The 18,117-nt window shown below is 37.8% G+C and overlaps 1 protein-coding gene across 1 annotated transcript; it reads right to left on the reverse strand.

Moving 5' to 3' along the window:
* Nucleotides 1-488: 488 nt before the first annotated feature.
* On the reverse strand, nt 489-9,501 carry LOC131793615 (Golgi-associated PDZ and coiled-coil motif-containing protein). The gene is made up of 7 exons (XM_059111043.2): nt 9,280-9,501; nt 7,307-7,471; nt 6,605-6,780; nt 5,442-5,733; nt 3,905-4,158; nt 2,846-2,959; nt 489-2,245 (listed from the first exon to the last, which is right to left on the reverse strand). Exons 1-7 carry the CDS (start codon nt 9,493-9,495, stop codon nt 1,927-1,929), a joined length of 1,536 nt encoding a protein of 511 aa, XP_058967026.1. The 5' UTR covers nt 9,496-9,501; the 3' UTR covers nt 489-1,926.
* Nucleotides 9,502-18,117: the final 8,616 nt, after the last annotated feature.

Raw genomic sequence — 18,117 nt, forward strand, 5'->3', positions numbered from 1 at the left:
CCTTTTCGGCGAAGTCCGGTGCACGAGTCATAAGAAAATCGGACAGACGACAAAAACCAAAACAAATAGGGGCTAACGCGCTGTGTGGAACTCTGGGAGCAAGAAACACAAAAAGTAGTGACTACAAACGAAGCCCTATTTTTCGAGCGTGTTACTGCTAGTGAATGGCGCACTAGACACTCCTTGTTTCATTTTTTTCTCGCTTGTTATTTTTTCCTCGCGCGACGGGTTTCGCCCAAAAAGAGGGATTGCTCGTAGTCTATCGTAGCCACTACCTGTCATTTATTATCACTCGTTATTACCGGTGTCTCTAAACATCGTTTGCCGTAACCACAAGTCACTTGACGTCACTAAACATCATCTGCCGTCTCTCCATATCATTTAACGTTACTTCTCATCATTCACAGTCATGAGACATCATCGCCCTCATGCCAACGAACTGTCCCCTGACATAATCTCCCATTTCTACACAATATTGGCTGTCTCTCGACACTGTGAACGGTAGCTAAACTGTCCTCCTTTTGTTAAAATTTTAGCATCGACCAGGGCCGTTCATTTATCCTCCCTGCATTGTACGCCACATTGCATTTTTATTACAGTAGTCCACAACTTTACAACAGTGGCACATGCAGTCATAGACTGCCTTTTATTTACCAACGTATTTAGTCAATCCTATTTCTTTAAGCCATGTCTGTAAAGGTTTTAAAAATCGCACATTGAAATAAGTACGAGACAAAGCGAAATCTATCCCTAAAGAATAATTCCCTGGTGACATCACAAATATCTATCGTATCATGGCAGAAACGTAAGTGCAAAAATCCCCCAAAATTAAATTTTCTCTCTTTATACAATTTATACTTCACTCTTCACAATTCATACAGTATCAATTACTTCTATATACTCTTAATTTGGTCATCTCCCTCAAAACGAGAAGTTTAAGACGAATCGAAAATCTCACCGCCAACGTTACACGACCTAAACGCTGTTGTGCAGCGCAAAGCTAGTCTTGTCGCCAATTTAGCGACGGCAAGGCAACTTCGTCACACTTGAGGAAAAGGATAAGGAGTAATGTTTAGTGAGTCTGCACAAAGAAGATCCCCATAACATTATTCTGAAGACAGAGACAAAACGAAATTGGGATTTTTGAAAACCTGGGGACAGGTCTGACTGACCAATCAGACATTGCGTCACATAAATCTCTTGGCACTTGTCTGTAATATTCAATAATTTTTTTACCGTAGCCTGATTATTGCAATTGAAAAGGTCAAAAAGCTTTTGATTAGACTTTTTCCAAGCCAGCATTGGGCTTCGGGGAGACTGACGAAGAATTTCCTTCATGTCATGAGAAGACTTTGACCATAGTCTCCATGATTAAGTTCGTCTTATTTAGAGAGCTAATTTGCGGTAGGAAATTTCAACAATTCTACCCTCATCAAGTTCAACATAAAAGTGATGAAGTGTTTGATTGTCAGTTGGTTTGTTTTCTCTGAGTGACACATAATTATCATCAGAAAAAAAGAGGGAAGAAAAGGGAGAAAAACCCTTCATATAGCTAAATGGCTACAGCCACTTGATTGTAAATTGTGAAATTAGGAAATTTTAGAAAAAAAACATTGGACACGAAACAATCCAAATTTTGGTAAACAAGTCTTACATGCCTGATTTTAGAGCACATTGCTTTGTGTCGCTGTAGAATGGCATTTCTTTACTGATGTTTTCTAAAGATTAGCGTTCATTCTGAGACTTCATCCCCTACATTCGTCCTAGCAAGACGTTCTTACCAAAAACTGCATCCATTAACACCAATCAAAGAGATTTAATTGTGTAACACTTAAAGATTCCGTAGACTGCTCCAGGGACCTGCTTATTAGTATCAATAAACCTCTCACATTCCCAGCACAACAGATTCTACAGCTATCCTTTTCGCTACGTCGATGGTGAAAACAGCTCTGAGCCTGTATCTTCCCCTTCGGAAGGAGTTTGTATCAAAGGTTCCAACCTCCCAACATTTAATCCTCCGGTTTGATGCGGCGAAAGCGTTGAAGCTAAAGATAACGACGACTGCGAACTAGATCTTGATGACAACTCGGAATTGTTTCCTCTGCTGTCCACTGTCGTTGAAAACGTCTCTGGTATTGTAGCTGGGTTGCGGTACTTCTTTGCTGATTCAGGAGAAGCACTGACTGGTTGCGCAGCCCCAGGATGCGACGGAAGGTACGGTGCTGAACGAGGCGATGAAGGGGGACTGCATAAATAGAAAAAAATTTTAAAAAGAATATATATATATTTATGATGATATCATTGCTCGCGCGCGATTGGTCTAAAGATATCACGTGACCGAATATCCCACGGATAGAACTGGGGGATATCCGAGAATATCACCCTAGTGATATTCCCCAATTTTCAAACCTTACGTCCACTACGACAAGTCTTCTTTTAAAATTTAATTCAAGACGAGAGAGTGTTTTGTGATTGGAACAGAAGAGAGGGAACATTTGTTTCTTTAAAAAGTCGCACCACAGAACACACAAAAGAAAACATCCCACGCAGCAAAAAGGAAGCTATTCGTAAACATTTTTTCACGCGCATTGCAAAATATTTGAAGGATAACATACACAATAGCCTCAATTTTTCGCTAAAATATGCTCGTACTGTATATATTTCCTTGGACATTATTTATTCCACGAAGTTCACTTCAAAACTGGAATTAACGCCAAACTATTGAAAATCTCTCCTGACAGGCAGTTTTCCGCAGTTTTCTCGGGTCCGGGTTTTCGATCATCCTGTTCCTAACCCTCACCCTCACAAAAGGGAAGGAGATGGACGCTACAACAGACAGTCTTACCTCCGCTGCTCGGTAGTCTGGATTTTATTGGAATCTCTTTTTGAGTTTGTCATGTATACATCACCATTAGACAGTTCATTTGCTGGGTCCTCAACTCTTCCCAGCATGCTGTACCTAGATTTGAATGAACATTTTGGTTTAATGTTTACATACATTTTTATTTCTGATTCTGCTTAGCATCTAACCGGTTGAAAGCGGAGCACGAATTCTTTTCTACCAATGACGTACCGTAGCGAAGCGAACCCAGTGCAATCCCTCATTACTATTGACACTCGATTGAAAATCGAGTGTCAGTATGTCAATATGTCAATATGTCAGTACGTCAATATGTCCTCAAGCTTACATTACTGAATTGTCAGGGACCTTATGCAGACCACGACAGCGACGGTAACTAGAACGTGGCGAATGAAAAGATTTACTAAACCTAACCATGCTTCAAAAGTGTTCATTTTCTCTTAGCCTGTCTCCTGCAAAGAAACATGATGTCCCCAAATTTGCGGGGTCTGAAAACAAGTACACTGATGGCGAATTATTTTACGCTTCTCTTTGGGACTCAACGCTACTCATTTATGTTGAGCTGAAATTGACATGGGGCGCCGGTAACCCTTTAACTCCCATGAGTGACCAAGACAGACTTTCTCCTTACAATATCAATACAATATCAACCAGATAAGTGATGAGAATAAAGAAAAATATCAATTTGGGGATAATTAGTTAATCCAATAATAAATTCTCTGAACTAACATTGTAAGAATTATGTGGTTGATAGTAAGGAGAGTTGCAAATTTGATCTGAGAGTTAGAGGGTTAAAGACAGTAAACGCGTTCAGCCTTTCTAATCTCTAAATAAGAGTCTTTTTTTTTGTTTTTTGTTTTTTAGTTCGAAGTTTTCCTCAGCGATACCTTCCCGGGCTCGGTTGCTAAAAAGGCACTCGGTTAACGCTATCCAATGGATAAATCGCTATCCAGCGGATAAGTGTTAGCAAAACCCACTGCGTTATCCACTCGATAGCGATGCGTTATCCAGCCTCCGAACCACTTGAGGTCATGAATAACTAACCTCTGTCCTTCGTCTTCCTCCCAGGTATCCTCATCATCACTGGAATCATCAGGGGCCACATACAGAACCTCAAGTGTTATTTCACCATGTACAGTGGACAGCACTTTCACTGCCTCGCTATGCTTAGCTTCCTGAAGATCAATACCGTTCACGGCGAGTATGGCATCACCCACATATAAGCCCCCTGATCTGTCTACAGGAAGACCTTCGTGTATCTCTGACACAATAATTGGCACACCATGTTCTTTTCCACCCTAAAATGGAACCATTATCAACAGGTATTAACCCATTAACCCCTGAGAGTAACACGCATCTGATTTCTCCTTATAGTCACACTTACTGGATCAATATCAGTATCTGGGCAACTGCCCACCTACCCCTCCCCTAACCCAACATTAGCCCTAACTTGTTATCAATTGACTGTTTGTTGAGTTAGGGGAGGGGTAGGTGGGCAGTTGCCCAGATACTGATATTGATCCCACTTGCTTATCCACACCCCTGAATCAAACAATAAGGTCATAAGAAAAAAGGAAATGATAACCAACTAAAGAAGCTCTTGCATGTAATTGTTAAGGAAACACTCTCTGTCATCACATCACAAGGAGATGTAAAGAGAACAGTACGGAGAATATGCATACTGATGTTAGGGTGAAAATGTTGCAATCACATTTTCAGAATCTCTGGTTTCTGGTTAATGGAACATCATTGCTCCAAATTTTATGAAATGGAACTTGACCATTTCACTGGCAGCAGTGATTCAAAAGAGAAGTCCCCCTTTACAATGTCAATTCATTTCAGGTAGAGAGGTGTTAAAGAAAAATGCATTCATAATGTTTGATCTAAAACCAAATTCTCTGAGTGAAGATTAAAAGAAATAATTTGTAGACAGTGAGGAGAGTTGATGTTGATGGCAATGAAAAGGTTAAGTTGTAGCCTAAATTTTGAAACTGTTTAGAAGGCATTGACAGGTGTGAAACAGCACTTGGTCAATTTATGCTCAACTCTGTTCTTTCATGTTGTTCAAACTAAACTCCTTCAATTGAGGAAAATCCACCACATGAAACAGTCTAAAAAGTCTTTGACACTTTCAGAACAAAAAGATGAAGTCAAAGACTCATGTGCACTGTTTTCAGCTATAACTAACCACATGTATTAATGAGTGAACAAGTAAAATCAATTTAATGAAAAAATTGTTGAGCAAGGCAAAACTTCTTTTACTTTTATTACTAGGTTTTGGTTTCCTAAGACCCAGTGGAAAAGTTTGCTTAGTTTAACCAGTTAAAATCCCTGAAATGTTTGAAAAACAACTTCTCCTTACAAAATCACTTAAACAGAATCAACAAACCTTTCTTGGTGTCCCACCCACTTATGCTGACTAATTTATGACAAAATATAAAGCAGTGAGAGGGAGGATTATTAGAATTAATAGTTGGATCTTGTCCTGGGAGCATAGGGGTCAGAAGCTTAGTTTTGAAAGTAAAAGAGTAGGAAATGATTCCACATACTCATACATGAAACAAAATGAAAAGCCCCTTACGGTAATGGATATTCCAAGCCCTTCTGTTTTGCTCTTTTGAATCACTACAGTCCTGGGTTCGCCAATTCCTCTCCTCTTTCTTGCTTTACTATCAGAATCATCTTCATCTTCTAAAGCTTGTGGTTCTGGAGGTGGTGGTGCTGGGGCCTTGTTATTGGGGTCCTTGCGGCCTCTGCATGCTCTGATCACAGTTTTGTGCCTGTGTAGGTGTATTTCTGCTTCAATTTGGTTCCAAAGTTGATCATGTTCACTGCCTCTCATGTCACGCCCAAGCAACTGAATTTGTTGTATTCTATGAAATGAAAAGAACATAACTTTTGCTTTCTAATTATTTTCAATAATGCCTGTGAGTTAAAAGCATACTGAACTCCAGTTTAAATACTGATTAGTGGCACAGGGAATGATGTGGAATGCTTATCATGCACCAGGGCTTTCAAAAACTTTTCCAATAGGCAGCTGTCAATGGCATAGTGGGCAGTTGAATCATGATGCAAAAACCAGCTACAAGAGCCTACTGGCAGGCTAAACAGACAGCAGTGAGAGATCTTACTGGCAGTCATGGACCATTGCTAAGCAACTTTTACTGAAACCCCTGCATGCACTGAAAATCGGTTCTTTGACAAGACTAGCACATTGTGCAGCATATCCTAGAAAGGTCTGTAATACAAGGCCAAGAGTACTGTACATAGCAAAATACCTATACTGATGCAAAATCTAAAACAGACTTTGTCCATTTTCTCATGGGTGAGCACAAGACAGCTTGAAAAAAAAAACCATTAGTTAATTTTTAGAGATCACTTGAAACACTTTTCAAAAAAAAAAACAAAAAAAAAAAAAAGAAATACCAAGCAGGATACAGGCAAGTGGCCAAAGGGCACAAGCAAATGTTAATTTTTCTCACCATCTATTCCTACCAGGGCTTGCTTTTACTCATAATTTTCTTCCTAGTTTATCTCATTACCATTTTATGAGTTCAGTTAGAAAGCAAGGGTTAAAAAATTTCACATCAGGACAAGAATCAGTTCTGTTGAAATACTCTGCACTACAAAAACATCACAAAGCCAGTGAAAATGCCAGCTCCTGGTGCCTCAGGGGATCACTGTTTTTGCCATGTATCTGTTTTCTATTTTGTTTTCAATTTTGTTTTCTATCAGCAAACTTACCTTCCAGCTAATTCTTTATCAAGATATTTGGCAGCTAGTCTTGCTCCATATACTTCTCCTTGCAACGAAAACACGTGGTTCCTAAGACCTGTGTTTTCTTTTTCCAATTGTTTTATTTGGCAGTCCATGCGAGCCTCCTTCATGGCATTGTTTTTATATATGCTCATTTCATTTTCCTAATAAAGAAATATATAAAGTAAAATAATGTGAAAAGAACTAAAAAAAAATTGACTTTTCTCAAAACTATTGAATGGAATCATTTTTTTTAATAGTCCTTGAAGCTGAGGGTCAAAGTACAATGAGAATCCAATGCAAGCCTAAATTCTGATTAAATAGATACTGAAGCATCTTCCTGTAAAAACAGACAGAAATATGAATAAACAAAGATCAAGAAATTTGACAGAATGAGACAAAAAGAAGGGAAAGTGGTCATCTTATATAGTGCCAGCTTGTCAAACACGTCTAATATTTCCTGAATATAGCACACTACAAAAGTGGGCAAACTCACTAATTTCTTTGACGTGAATGTGCTAAAAAATCATGTGCACTGTGCGTGTTTGACACGAGTACACAACTACCACTATATACATGAAGAAATGATAAAATTTTAGTTTCACATTATTGTGCTTCCTGGCATTTAACCATATTTAAGGAAAATGATAAAACTTCAAAGAACTTTACAGCTTAAGTATTGGAACTTACTAATTTGTTCTTAATATTTTCAGAGTCCAGGGGCATTCCAGTATTGGAATGTAGCTGAAGTTGAACAGCATGTAACTGTAGCAACAAATTATTAACTTCCTTCTCCAAGACTTGTTTGGCAGCTTTTTCTTCGACCAGATCATGCCTAAGAGCTACTAACTCTGCCTGGAAAGTACAAAATTATGATCAACACCTTACCACATTGTTGGTCCACAGTAGGCCATTATTATTATTTTATTATTATTTTATTATTATTATTATCATCATTGTTAGTGGTACAGTCAACTTCCAATATCTCGAACCTTCAAGGAAAATTGAAAAAGGATCAAGGTGTCAGGAGTTTGGGTTATCAGGATTAATGAAAACTATCCTTACAGTATAACTATATTTAAATCAAATTTAATTATAGAGAAGGTGAGTGAAAATGGAACACTAAATTACTGCACAAGTTAAATGTTTTGGATTGCAATACACTATTTGTTTCCATTTGTCAGGTATTAATAGAGGTTGTAGGACATGGTTTGAGTTATCAAGGGTAAAAGTACATTCTAGAGTTTGACCTGAAGGGAAAGATATATTACTTTGAGTAAGCAAGAGGTTTTAGTTATTGAGGGTTCAAGTTATCATGAGGAAATTGACTAAGTTCTAGTTAGTGTAAGGTTTGAGTCAATGAGGGTTTGAGTTGTTGGGAGTTGACTGTACTATCATTAATATTATCATACCTAGTAGTTGTAGTATCACTAGTAGCAGTAGTAGTAGTATCATTGTTATTATTACTATTATTACTAAATTATTACTATTATTTTGACTCTCTCTTTAATTTTGGTTTTCCAAAGTCCCATTGCATGACAAACCCAAACATTTCTGTCATTAACTTATAAAAAGAGGCATAAAAGTTTTCTTTTCAATGATTTCAGTACTCCTACACAATGAATAAAAAAAAGCCATGAAACAACCTATTCAGTGCACCTTTTTTGGCTCAAATTCAGTTTTCATGACTGTTTCATCATTTTCAGTCACCTTTTAGTTAAAGACACCTATAACACAGTTGCATTGAAATTGCACATTAAGGATGCAAAATAAAAATTTACAAGGAAGACCCACTCAGAAGCAAATTAAATTATATTCCACTTTTCAAGTTAAAGTCATTCATGTCAGTTCTAGTGAAAAAAATCCTTCTATTAAAATTATCGCAGAAAAATGCTGATAAACACAGCATAGAATAAAATGCCTTAAACTCAAACATGGTGCATAGGATTATATAACTTTTAATGACTGGAAAAATTGTATGCTTACACTAGCTGAAATCACCTAGAATTATCCATTCTATTTAGGAGATATTTCAACAATCACATTTAACATTTTCAAATCTCCATTTTTGGTGTAATGTTTTCGTTTCATATAATTAATGGCAAACAAAAAATTTAGTCGGGCAAAATTCTCTCATCACTTCATCATTTCCCTGGTGATATTGCCATGTAGGTGGACAAAGAAAACAGAAAACTTGATTGTATTTTTTTTTCCACAACAGCTATTTTCAATATTCATGGATCACTGACCACCGTTTTTTGCTAACGATTTCAGAATAACCTACCAGTAACCTTAGAAGTGTGTCACCCTGAGTCCACTATGACAACAAATTACTAAATGGAAAGCCTTCGGTAAATAAATAGGAAAAAGAGAGCATAATGTGGACACTGGGATGAATTTTCCCTTGTTTCGATTCTAAGCTATAATATCCAGCGTTTTTCAAAGAATTTAGATAAATAGCGACATAGAGTTGTTCTGGGCATAATATGTAAATAGTTCCTTAGTAGGAAACGTTGATCACATTTAAAATGACCAGATTATTTTCATTCACCTTGTGTTATCTTTTCAACGATTAAATTTAAAAGCTTAAACTTGGACAGACGATGATCACAGTCAACTTAAGAGTAAAGCTCGCAATGTTTTAACTCAGAAACTCACCGTACCTCTAATTTGGCATTTCCCTGAAAAATTGTCTGCGCTTTGTGAACGAGCTGTGCGAAGGTAGAGGATAGCTGAGTCATTTTCTGCCTTCCATCATAAGTTATCTCACTTTGATCAGGATCAATCTCTCCTAGCAAAATATCTAAATCCACAAAAGTCTTGTCAAATTCTTTTTCTAACAGATCCAACCACCGAAACATTGACACGGCGACCGCCATGTTGGAAATAGTGTGTGACGTCAGCAACCGATGGATGAGGGACTTATGGGAAAATCAATGATTGGAAGTGCATAAAAGACGGACTGGACTTTTAAATTGTGGACCATACTCAAACACATACTGAAATCTGCTAACAACCCCAGATCCCACACAAGTGGTCGGTGAATAAAATGTAATTTAACCAGTCTACACGAGTCACAAAAATAGGCGAGTACAATCTCTTAAGCTCATGAATCATTGCTTTTTTTTTAACTTTGAAATTTCCTTATCAGTCATTTCAGCCAATCATATCATGGTTTAAACTCTAATTTGATCTATCACAGTCACCACATGACGGGAAGTAATGGAATCAAAACAGTCACAAACAAATAGATTTGCAAACAAATCTTTTTTCGGATTTCCCGGGAAAAAAAGTACAAAAGAAGGAAATCAATAAGATCCGGAGTTGGATTTCTTAATTAAAATCGGCTTTGAGAAAAGATTCTCAGCGTCGAAATCCGCTTTTCGATTTCAAAATCTAAAGCCAGACTCCCACCAGAAAAACATGCCATTAATTTAAAAGATATATAGAATTACACTCATACCACAAGTAAGGAATTAAACAGAAATAGGAGTAAGTCATTTTGCTCACTTCCCTCTGGGTACGTGGGTGGATGCGAATATGGCTACCATGGATACAGGTAGGTAATTATCCGGTTATTTTAGGTACTATACGTTACATTGCGAAAACTCACGCCCAAAATTTTGCTAAGATGACCAGAATTTTTTCAGAAAAAATTATATGTGCATATAAAAAACCAATTAGCTTTTATATCACACTGTGTAGCAGTTAATTTGTGACTTTACAGCAGTGCTAGTCAGATGAAAGAAAAGAGATGGACGAGTAGGTTTATGGATCAGTTTAAAATGCGCAACAAAAGTGCAACAATCTATATTATTTTGACTTCGTCAAGTATTTTCCAAGAATACAATCAACATAAATTCTAGGATATGAACAAATTCGGGCGCGTTGAACTTTTAGACTATTGTAAACCGTGACGGATACGGTGGGTCTTAACATGATTAACCCTAAGGGGACACAGAGAATTTCAAATATTCGGTAAAATACTTATTTTAAGTACAACGGTCCATAGCCAATCAATAACAGATAGACTACTGACTCCAAGCTGTTACGACTAAGATATTAACAACCTCAGTTCCAAGAAACTGCTGGGAGGAAATCAGAGTGTATTCTTGGCCACACTTGTCTCCGCTTTTCAAAATATTTCAGTCTAACTGTCAGCGGATCGACACTCTTGAGAAAGTTGGAAATTATAGATAACGATTAAACATTAGCAGTCCTGAAGAAAGGTTAGTACCCTAAACAGAAAGTCTGTAAATATCGTATTTACTTTCAATTGTTGTCACTCAAGATATCATAATTTATAAGGGAGAACTAGCCCTTATCTCGCCTTGATGCATATAAAACTTCACGCTGACCATTACTGTTGTAGAATCTGATCGAGAAACCAACATACACCTCCCATTCAGAACGTAAAATCTTTTCAAAACCAGAAAAGTTTCAAAATTCCGAAGTCAGAGACTTGCCCTGGATATTAACTCTTGTTATGTATGTATATCTAAGGATAATGTTGTTCCCGTGAGACAGAGAAACTAAAGCAACTCGAAGTATGGAATATGGGAAGGAATTTTTTTGGCGTCCTGTTGGGCTTCGCCGGTGACCTTTAGGAACCAAACATCCGGTTCTTCATGAGATTATGCCTCCCCTTTTCCATAAACATTTCACCGGGCGCCTCGGAGGACTTTCGCGAAAAAAACGCCATATGGGATATATTTTTACCCAAAGTTCACATGGGGCAGTCATAACATCTCCGAAAGATCTCATTGCAAAAACTCTTCATGAAATTACTTCGCTTCAGAGAGATCGGCGGATGAATTAAGTTCGACAAAGGATTGAAGGTTAATTAAACCGAAAATTGGGTAGAAACTGCCTAAAGGGATGTGTTATTCATGAACATTCCTGTTTGTACCATTCCATCACTAAATTAGACAATCGTCTTTTAATCAATGAAAATACTTAGTGAGAAAACATTCCTTTCCCATAGCATTCAACTATGACCATTGTCAAAGACCCAGGGCAAATATTTGCAGTTCTAAATTTATTTTCCTTCCCTCGCTGCCGATGTTCATTCTTTTTGTTAAAAAAGATTCTTTGGATGATATTATCTGTACGCATATTTTTAAACTACGAACGACGATAGACTTAAAAGATGGGTCTCGCTAAGAATAAAATCAAACACACAGTGTTTAAAATTCGCACGGACTGAATTTTTGTTTTTTGAGATGAACGTGGCTGCAACGGAAATGAAATTCATGTGTTCGAATTGGATCTGCAAGACGCAAATGTCATTAGGAAAGCATGATTGACGTCAATTCTAAGAATATTTGGTTATGTCTTCAATTACCGTACTTTGACCTACGTCTGTTGAATTTGAAGTGGAATTTCCTTCTCCTCAGGAAGTCGTAGACTCCAAGGAAGTAGTAGAGCAACTAAGAACTTTGACTCAAATCTATAACACAGAGAAACGAGTAAATCTCGTCACAAATTATTTGAACGGAAAAGTACACGTTGAATGATCTTGCGTGGGGTGGAAGCTTGCGTGAATGTAATACATCGCCGTTGTCAAGTTACAAGAGAATGTCCGAAAAGATTAGCTGTCGAGAATTTCCAGGTTAGTCTCGATGTGTTCATCCTATTAATGCGTTTAAGGAAAGGTGACCGAGATGCACAATTCTCAATGACGACGAAGTAAACGCCATTATGCGGAAAATTTAGGGAACAGGTCATTCTTCTGACTCATCACATATGTGTACATGTATATAAATGTTTCTTGTGATGAAGCAAGCATTTTGTAAATCAAAAGTTGTTCCATACCTTGATCAAGGGATGGCCGCAACAAACCCTGAAATTGCAAAAGTTTTCAAAGGCTACAACTGGAGACCCATGCCTATCAATGTAAGTGAAGTGAGAAAAATACATATCTACCGTAATTACTTGTAGCAAACACAGTCCGTAATTCCTTAAAGAGAAGATTATTCTGCATCAGCCTCTAAGTCAGGGCAGACGAGCGAAAAAGCAGAGAGGGAGAAAAATCCCACAAATTGAGTGTATGCTATGAAAAATTACTCATGACTTCACGTTAACGTTGATTATGTTCAAAGATACCTTCTTGCAAAGTTGTTACTGCCTCTAAGACGAAGGATAAACCAAAAACGACCTATGTTTGACAGGCCTTTTTTTTTTCCAAATTTACCTCAGCAAACATTCCTTTTATTCCATGACAAACTGAAAAGAGAGAGAGTGCCAAGCCTAATTCGCTTCGTTTGAGCAGAAGCGGCCATAACACTTCGTTAACATGGTTTGACGGATGTCTTGTGCAGAGCTCCCAAGTAACAAAGTATTCTGCCGTTGCTTCCAATATAATTGGTTTCATTGATAACTTGATCCAAGGAAAAGTTTCCTTACTAAACGTCAAGTTCCCCAGTCATTTTTTTTTCTAAGTGTATATAGACCACCAATCATCTCATTTTACATCTTTACATTCCACCGTGACTTTACAGCTGTGCTAGCCAAACAAAAAGAAGAGAGATGGACGAGTAAATGTATGGATTTTGCAATGCGGTACAAAAGTGCACTAATTTGTTTATTTTGACTTTTTCAAGCATTTTCCAAGAATACAGTCACCGATTCTAGCTGAAATTATGCCTTCCTTACACATTTCATCGCGCAACCAGAGGGGCTTTCGCGACAAAAGGTCATATCGAGTATATTTTTATCCAAAGTTCACGTGGGGCAGATTTAAGATCTCCCTAAGATCCAATTGCAAAAACTCTTCATGAAATTTCTTTGCTTTGGAGAGAACGACGGATGCTATAAATTTCGGGAAAAAAAAAAGATTGAATGTTAATGAAAACGAAAATTGGTTAGAAACTGCCACAAAGGATCTGTTAGCGATGAACATTCCTGTCAGAACGATTACCTCATTAAATTACTCAATGAAAGTACTGAGTGAGAAAAGATTCCTTTCCCATAGCATGCAACTATGACGATCGTTAAAGACTCAGGGCAAGTAATTGGGCCAAAGGAAAACTGGAGAGGTGCGCGCGGTTTCGTTTCCACGCTTTCGTTTAATACACGGCTAACGGAACCCGTCAAGCAAACTTTCATATGGAACCAAAATCACCGTTCAATTTTGCTCTCGGGGCAATTTACTACCTCTAGGTTTGCGAGGATAGGCCATCAATAATTTTTAAAATGATTACCTATACAATACCTGAACCTTTTTTATCCTTTTCAACACGTTCTTTCTGTGTATCATTTCCAAATATATTATCGACCCCGTAACGCTTACATTTTTAACCGCGTTCAAGGCTTTAAAGCGGTAAGCCGAGTGCTGTTGACCTTTATGTACCTCCCTTATCAAAAAAAAAATCTGCCTCTGACAGGTAATGATTCCTTTTGTAATCAAAAATTTTTAAGCAAACATTTGAGCTTTGATGACCTATAAAACAGAGAAACCTGCATGGTGATGGAGCTTCTGACGCTTAGAAAATAAGGAATGAGAGTGGCTAAGAAGGGAGGAAGAAGACAGACCTGAAAGATTTAGCCTAGGTATTACCATAACGTAACTTTTCAAGACAATTCCAATAAGGAATTTGTTCCTTTTTGTAGACAATGAGAATGAAAGTAGTTAAATTCCAATAACGTATGAGGCTTACAGAAAACCGGAAAACAGTTGACGCAAGCCGTGAAGAGCAGTCCACAGAACACTGCCCATCACTTTCATTCAAATATTGTTATTGTTACACATACCAAAGGTGCGCAGCGTAAGTAAACCGTAAAAAAAAATATGAAGATGGAATTAAGCTGCAATATTCCACATTAAGGTAACTGGAATGTAGTTGACACCGCTTCTTTTGAAACAAAACTTCTGCAACGTGTAATTTCAATCCACTCGAACCGTTTAAGTGTTCCTAATGAGTCCTGCAATTATCGGGTTGTGAAGTACAAGATGACAGTTACACAGAGAGGATCCCTGAATCCTGATGTGGTGCGTGGTTTTTTCTTCGACTACTTTATCAGATGACTCAGACGACTTTCAGTTAATGGGAAATGTTTTCCTTGAGACAAATCAGCAAACAGGTTTTTGTCCGGCATTTATTTGAAAATATTAGATCCCTGAGATAAAATTAGACGTAGCCTAGGGGCATTTGTAGTTCTGAATTTATTTTCCATTCCTCGTTGCCCATGTTCATTCTTTTTGATCCATTTTTCTTGAGACAAATCGGCAAACAACTTTTTTTCCGGCCTTTGAAAATATTCGATCCCTGAGTTAACAAATAGAGAAGCCTACACCAAGCCTTGACTGTGTTCCGAACGGTTCTATTGAAAAGCACGCAGGAAGCGGCTAGAGCACGAAAGAAGTGTAGGGGGAAACACGAGACGTAGTCGAGTGTATCTCCCTACTTCTTGAGTGCTCTAGCCGCTTCCTAAGTGCTTTACAATAGAACAGAGCACAGTCAAGGCTTCTCTATTTGTTTTACAATAAAGAATCCGTTAAATTCCCCAAGAATTACTTTCAATTTTCAAGACAAATTTTATTTCCTAAGCGAACAACAGTGTCGTCAGCATGCTCTATACTCTCATAAAGCACGCTACAATAAGCCAATCAGAATCCCTGTTAGAATAGTTCAAATAATCTGATTGGCTGTACAAGACTAAAGCTGTCAAAAATGTCAAACCATCAAAGTTGAAAAACCATCAAAGTTCATATTTAACAGATAGATTCCAAGTTGCCGTGCGTCTGTTCAGTAATAGATCACAGAGGACGTCAAAATGTGGTAAGAACACAAAAGTGGCACACGAGGCGCAGCTGAGTGTGTCACTTTTTTGTTCTTACCACATTTTGACGTCCTCTGTGATCTATTACTGAACAGACGCACGGCAACTTGGAATCTACTTGTTTTGAATAATAAAGAATGTTTAAAAACTGTTTAAGGCGAGTATATTATGAATGAACAACAGCCGAATTCACTAGGACATGAAGATCGCTCGGAATGACAGCGACGTAAAACTCGGCTGCAGTGGCTGATGAGGCCTTCCACTCAATGCATCGGAAAGATAATCAGAACTAGCTCTTATTTTTCCACTCGAAGGGTAGTCGATTTAGTTCCTGAGGCTTGCCCCATTGCGATGACCGAAGATCGCCATGATGAGCTAGTCGCGATAGACCTCAGCATGACCGCAGTCGCTCTGACACTGTCATGATTAGTATGTATTTTAACAGTTATGCCAGGTTATGTTTTTCATCATTCCTGTTTTGTTTTTGAAAATGAAACTTCATATACTATACAAGTGTTAGCTGTGTTTGATTTTTATTATCGTACGTAAACTTGCAGTCTAACTGAGCGTGAAAACCGTTAAAACTTGGACTATCTGTTTTGTTTTATCTTTGAGGATTTTTGTCTCTGCTCACGTTACAGTAACCTAAATTACTGCGCCTGGCATTTTTGCAAACCTTTGCTCGCTTGTTCCGAAATTTCACTTTCAATTAACGAAAGAAAAGCTAGAAAGAAGTCCCGGAAAATGTCGGACAATTTGTTCAGTACAATTTGGCAGATAGCGTGACAGCTTTAGCTCAGTTCTATGCTCTATACTCTCATAGAGCACGCTCTTTCAACCAAAGACAGTACGTGTTATATCCGAACTTTATTATGAATAAAATTAGACGTAGCCTAGGGGTATTTGTAGTTCTGAATTTATTTTCCATCCCTCGTTGCCCATGTTCATTCTTTTTGTTCTAAAAGATTCCTTGGGTGATATTATTTGTACGCACTTTGTTAAACGACAAACAAAGATGGACTAAAAGGTGGGTCATGCTAAAAATAAAGCCAAACACACAGCGTTGTGCTTTAAATTAAAATTCGCGCGGACCGAATATGCACCTGGCTGCATCAGAAATGAAATTCATTCGTATAAATTGGTTCTACAAGACGCAAATGTTATCAGGAAAGCATAACTGACTTCAATTTCAGGAAAATTTGTTTAGGTCTTCGGTTACGGTACTCTGGCCTACTGGCCTTCTTTTCTATGAAAACAGGAGGTGGTGGACTCAAAGGTAAGAGTAGAAACTTATAAAGAACCTTGACTCAAATCCATATCTCAGAGTACCTAGTAAATCTCGTCACAAATTATTTTAAACAGAAAAGTACACTTTGAATAATCTTGCGTGAGGTGGAAGCTTGCGCGTATTGTACTACATCGCCATTGTCAAGTTGCACGAGAATGTTTGAAAAGATTAGCTTCGGAGAATTTCGAGGTTAGTCTTAATGTGTTAAAAGGTCATTCTTCTAACTCATCACATATGCGTAAAGGTATGTAAATGTTTCTTGCGACGATGCAAACATTTTGTGAATCGAAAGACGTTCCACGCTTTAATGGAGGGATGGCAGCAACGAACCCTGAAATTGCAAAAGTGTTCAAAACCCACAACTCGCCGTTCCGTCCAATATAATTGGTATCGTTGGTATTTTGATCGAAGGAAAAGCTTCCTTACTAACGTAAAGTTCGCCAATTATTGACTTTTTCCTATAAGTGTATATAGACCACCAATCATCTTTATATTCCACCATGAAAACGGTTTATTTGTGACTTTAAAGCAGTGCCAGCCAGTTAAGAGAAGAGAGATGGACGTTTGAAATGTATGGATTTTACAATGCGGTACAAAAGTGCAACAATTTGTTCAGGATAGGCCATCAATAATTTTAAAAACGTTTACCTCGACAATACTTGAACTATTTTTATCCTTTTTAACACGTTCTTTCTGTATATTATTTGCAAATATATTATCGATCCCCTAACGCTTGCATTTTAACCGCTTTCGAGGCTGTAAAGCGGTAAATCGAGTGCTGGTGACCTTTTCGAACCTCCCTCGCCAAAGAAACAGTCTGCCTCTGACAGATAATGATTCCTTTTGTAATCAAAAATTTTATGCAGATATGACGTAACCTTTCAAGACAATTCCATTAAGGAAATTATTCCTTTTTGTAGACACTTAGAATAAAGGGAGTCGAATTTCAATGTCGTATGACGCTCAAAGGAAGTTTGACGCAAGCAATTCAGTAAAACAATTTCCGTGGTCTGAATCAAGTCTGAAGGCCAGCTCAGAAATTCTGAAATAACTGGGATTCCTCCGGCAAATAATAAGTGGGTGGCCTAATTATAAGTGCGTTTAATTTTGCTCAGTTGTTGCCTCCATCGAATTGGGTCTACAAGACGCAAATGTTATCAGCAAAGCATGATTGACAGGAGTATTTGTTTAGGTCTTCAACTACAATAATCTGACCTACGTTTGTTGAATTTATGGTAGATTTTTCTTCTTTTCTATGAAAACAGGAAGTGGCGGTCTCAAACTTAGGAATATAAACTTATAAAGAACCTTGACCCAAATCTATGTCTCAGAGTACCGAGTAAATCGGAACAGAAAAGTTGATTATGTTCAAAGATATCTTTTTGCAAAGTTGTGACTGCGTCTAAGACGAAGGATAAACCAGTTGAAAGGT

Source organism: Pocillopora verrucosa, chromosome 9 (assembly GCF_036669915.1).
Source record: "Pocillopora verrucosa isolate sample1 chromosome 9, ASM3666991v2, whole genome shotgun sequence".
Lineage (NCBI taxonomy): Eukaryota > Metazoa > Cnidaria > Anthozoa > Scleractinia > Pocilloporidae > Pocillopora > Pocillopora verrucosa.